Source organism: Urocampus carinirostris, chromosome 12 (assembly GCF_059441175.1).
Source record: "Urocampus carinirostris isolate Australia breed hairy pipefish chromosome 12, RoL_Ucar_1.0, whole genome shotgun sequence".
In the NCBI taxonomy this organism is placed as follows: Eukaryota; Metazoa; Chordata; class Actinopteri; order Syngnathiformes; family Syngnathidae; genus Urocampus; species Urocampus carinirostris.
Genome location: NC_142360.1, coordinates 26,223,675 through 26,227,087, shown reverse-complemented (window position 1 = coordinate 26,227,087; position 3,413 = coordinate 26,223,675). Strand labels below are relative to the sequence as shown.

Genomic DNA, 3,413 nt, shown 5'->3' with positions numbered 1-3,413 from the left:
TTCGGGTCCAACATTTACAAAAAAAACGATTAAAATTTTCCACAATGTGATTTAAATTATAATTGTTACTATTCAAGTCAATTAAATAGTTTGAATATGCATTACTTACATGATTACCTTTTATCATGGTTTTTAAGATTCCCTAAATACCTTTGATATTGTTTTGTGCTTTTGTAATAAACTAGTATAATATAATTGCTTACTTACTCTGAATAGAATGTACATAATACATAATATAATGGTGACAGTAATATAATAACAATAACAGCGTTCAACGATATCAATAAGAATAGTCATATAGTTGATAATGATAATAATATTAATATCAACAATAACAACAAAAACAAATGTAATAGCCTTGTTAATAGTTATAATAATAAATACAAACTTAATTATTAACTATTGACTGTATAAGGCTTCTACCCACTAACATGATTTGAAAGCTGATACTAATAATGACAATTGTAACATAACAGTTATAATCAGCATCATCATAAAGCTTATAATACAGTACCTTATTTTCCGCGCTATAGGGCGCACCGGATTATAGGGCACACCCCCCAAAAATAGTTTTTGGTCCTATATCTTCCATAGATAAGGTGCACCGGATTATAAGGCGCTACAATGGGAACGTCGACAAAACAGTCAGATGATTCAGTCAAACTTATTACCCCCTTAACATTTCCAAAGCTTGCAAAGAAGCAAATACGTGTCTCAGACATGCGCGGATGCGGTGTCCGTACGATGTCATTCAATTGCGTCATTCCACATATCATTCGGAAGGTTAAAGTCTTGGGATTCAAGAAATGCCAACCATTCCTTAGTTTCTATTTTCTTTTTCGCTCGCAACTTTACTGTGCATATGACAATAAACACTTGGGATTGAGTTTAATTTAAAAAAAGACCCATCACAGAAACATCGATATCACTCTGAAACAAGATACTGGGAAAATATATAGCCGGAGTAGCTCACCGAAGTCGTTGCGTTCAATAATAATGTGCAACCATGGTCCTCTTATATCCGTGAGTGTAGTAAATCCAGGAGGATAAAATATTTACAAATACAGAATAGTAAAACATGCTTTCTCTATGCCGTAGACAACCAACCAATCTTGCTTTTCACATTCATCTTTTTCAGCCAGTTGCAGGCTTTGTTTTGTCCCTTTAGCCTATGCAAGCCCGTAAATGATAAAAAGGATCCGCCCCCTTTACCTCTGAATAACTTTAGCCAATAATGATCGATTCAACTGATGATTGACACATCTTTTTCGGCCAATTGCAGGGTTTGTTTTGCCCCTTTAGCCTATCCGAGCCTGTAAATGATAAAAAGGATCCGCCCCCTTTACCTCCGAATAACTTCATCCAATAATGATCGATTCAAATGATGATTGACACATTGGTTAGACTACTTCACGTTCGGGGGAAAATCTAGTTGGCGGCTGTTGCTTTAGTTGCAAGACTTTGCGACACACCATTGAGCCATATATAAGGCACACTGTATTATAAGGCGCATGGTCAGCTTTTGAAAAAAATTAAGACTTTTAGGTGTGCCTCATAGTGCGGAAATTACCGTAATTCTATCCATCTACCCTAGTCATATCCCTCGAGTGGTGTGACCGAAAGCAAGACAAACACATACAAAAATAAAGAAAATTTAAAAAGGGAAAAAGTAGCAAAAAACACACACAAACATTTTTGGACCATGGCCAACCCACACCCCCTTACCCAAACAAGTTAAGCACCTTGGCACCCAAGTCGGTCATGCTTTTGTCCCTCCAGATGAAACAGGACGCAAGAATGCTGCCATGTCACTCGGGTCAGGGTGACACAACGCTCTCTTCTGTTCAACAGCAGGGCCTGACAGCTTTCACTGGTTTACCCCTGCAGCATCATACAGGTACCCTTCCCATCCTATAGAACACATTTAAACATAACACTATCCTTTTACAACACCTCTCCACTCATTCCTATCACCAACAAGAGCTCTAGCTTCCTTCTTGAAGGGTCACTAATACAGTAATAGCAAATTAATTATTAGTTTTACCCATCTATGAACACTATAATGCTACCAATCACAAACATATAATTCGAACACCAATAATAATGACAATAATAACAACAATTGCAATAATAACAGAGATAGAGAATTAGAGAGGAACAACACAGAGAAAAAGAGAGAGAGAGGGAGAGAAAGTTAGAGAGAGTTACACGACAACCTACTCCCCCATTAAGAGCCGGCTCCCGCTTTTTTGCTCCTAGGAGCCTGCCTATAGAGCTGTATCGTCCACGAATGACACATCTGAATGTTGGGATACTGGCCTACTAATCGATGCGCGCAATTAAAACGAATTGCACGTGAACGCTAACAATTGCACGATCAGAATTGCTTTTTATTTTTCAGTCATGGACTCCAGCGAATTTTTTCATCTTTGGAGAGACTACATGGGCTTGGCAGGCGCCCTGCGAGCAATCTCCCTCAACACTCGAACGGTAGAGACCCAGACGGAACCTCACCGTTTTGGAGCTATTGCTGAAAGTTGTAACATTGAAGACGAAGTTCTGGATTTTCGTTCCCGGGTTCCAGAACATTGCTCGACCGAGGAAGAGTCGTCCAGAGGCCGCAGGAAACGTTGTCCTAATTTGCCGTTCCAGGCCATCCGTGGGAGAGGGGCGAGATCTTTGCAGGAACCTGCAAGACCCGGGACCACCTCCAGGAAAAGACCCGGGACACCTGCAGGGGAAATGAGGTGCGCGTTTTGCCTGAATAACCGGGAGGACGAAGTGATCTACTCATCTCACTGGCTGAAGGATCTAAACGGCGAAATCCAGTGTCCCTTCCTGCGGCAGTACGTGTGCCCAATTTGCGGTGCTACTGGCGGCCATGCGCACACTTTGCGATACTGTCCGAAGGTCGCATTCGACTACTGCCCGGTTCATCGCGTCCGCACCAGATTCCGACGCTGAAGTTTAAACCGACGACAAAGTATTTTTACCTCCTCGCATGTTTTGGAGAAATTTGAGGACTTTCAATGTTCTGATACAAAAACTGCCTTTCCAGCTTCCACCACGTGCCCTGCTCATGTTTTGTGGTGTTTTAAATAACGTTCACGTTTTTTCAAGAACGGAAAAACAGTTTGAAAAGTTATTACGCAGAAATGTTTGTTGTTTTTATGAATCCTTGTTATAAATATGAATGTTAAGGCCTCTTATGCTTGTCATTTGTGTTATTTGCTACTCTAGCTGCACTCTAACATTGGGGATCCTCAAAGTGAGCCAGGTATACGTGATGATAAGAGTTAAAAATGAAATGAAATGATCTGCATTTATATAGCACTTTTCAACTCAATGACTTCCCAAAGCGCTTTACAATGTGCTCCACATTTCCCAATAGCGGCCTTGCAGCCATGTAAGGC

The 3,413-nt window shown here is 40.5% G+C and overlaps 1 protein-coding gene across 1 annotated transcript; it reads left to right on the top strand.

Annotated features, from left to right (window-relative positions):
- Positions 1–2,343: 2,343 nt before the first annotated feature.
- Positions 2,344–3,207, top strand: LOC148355335 (nanos homolog 3-like; the record flags this gene model as incomplete). Its single annotated transcript, XM_088350218.1, has 1 exon — positions 2,344–3,207. A coding segment is annotated over one exon (621 nt), but the record flags the coding sequence as incomplete, so codon positions are not given.
- Positions 3,208–3,413: the final 206 nt, after the last annotated feature.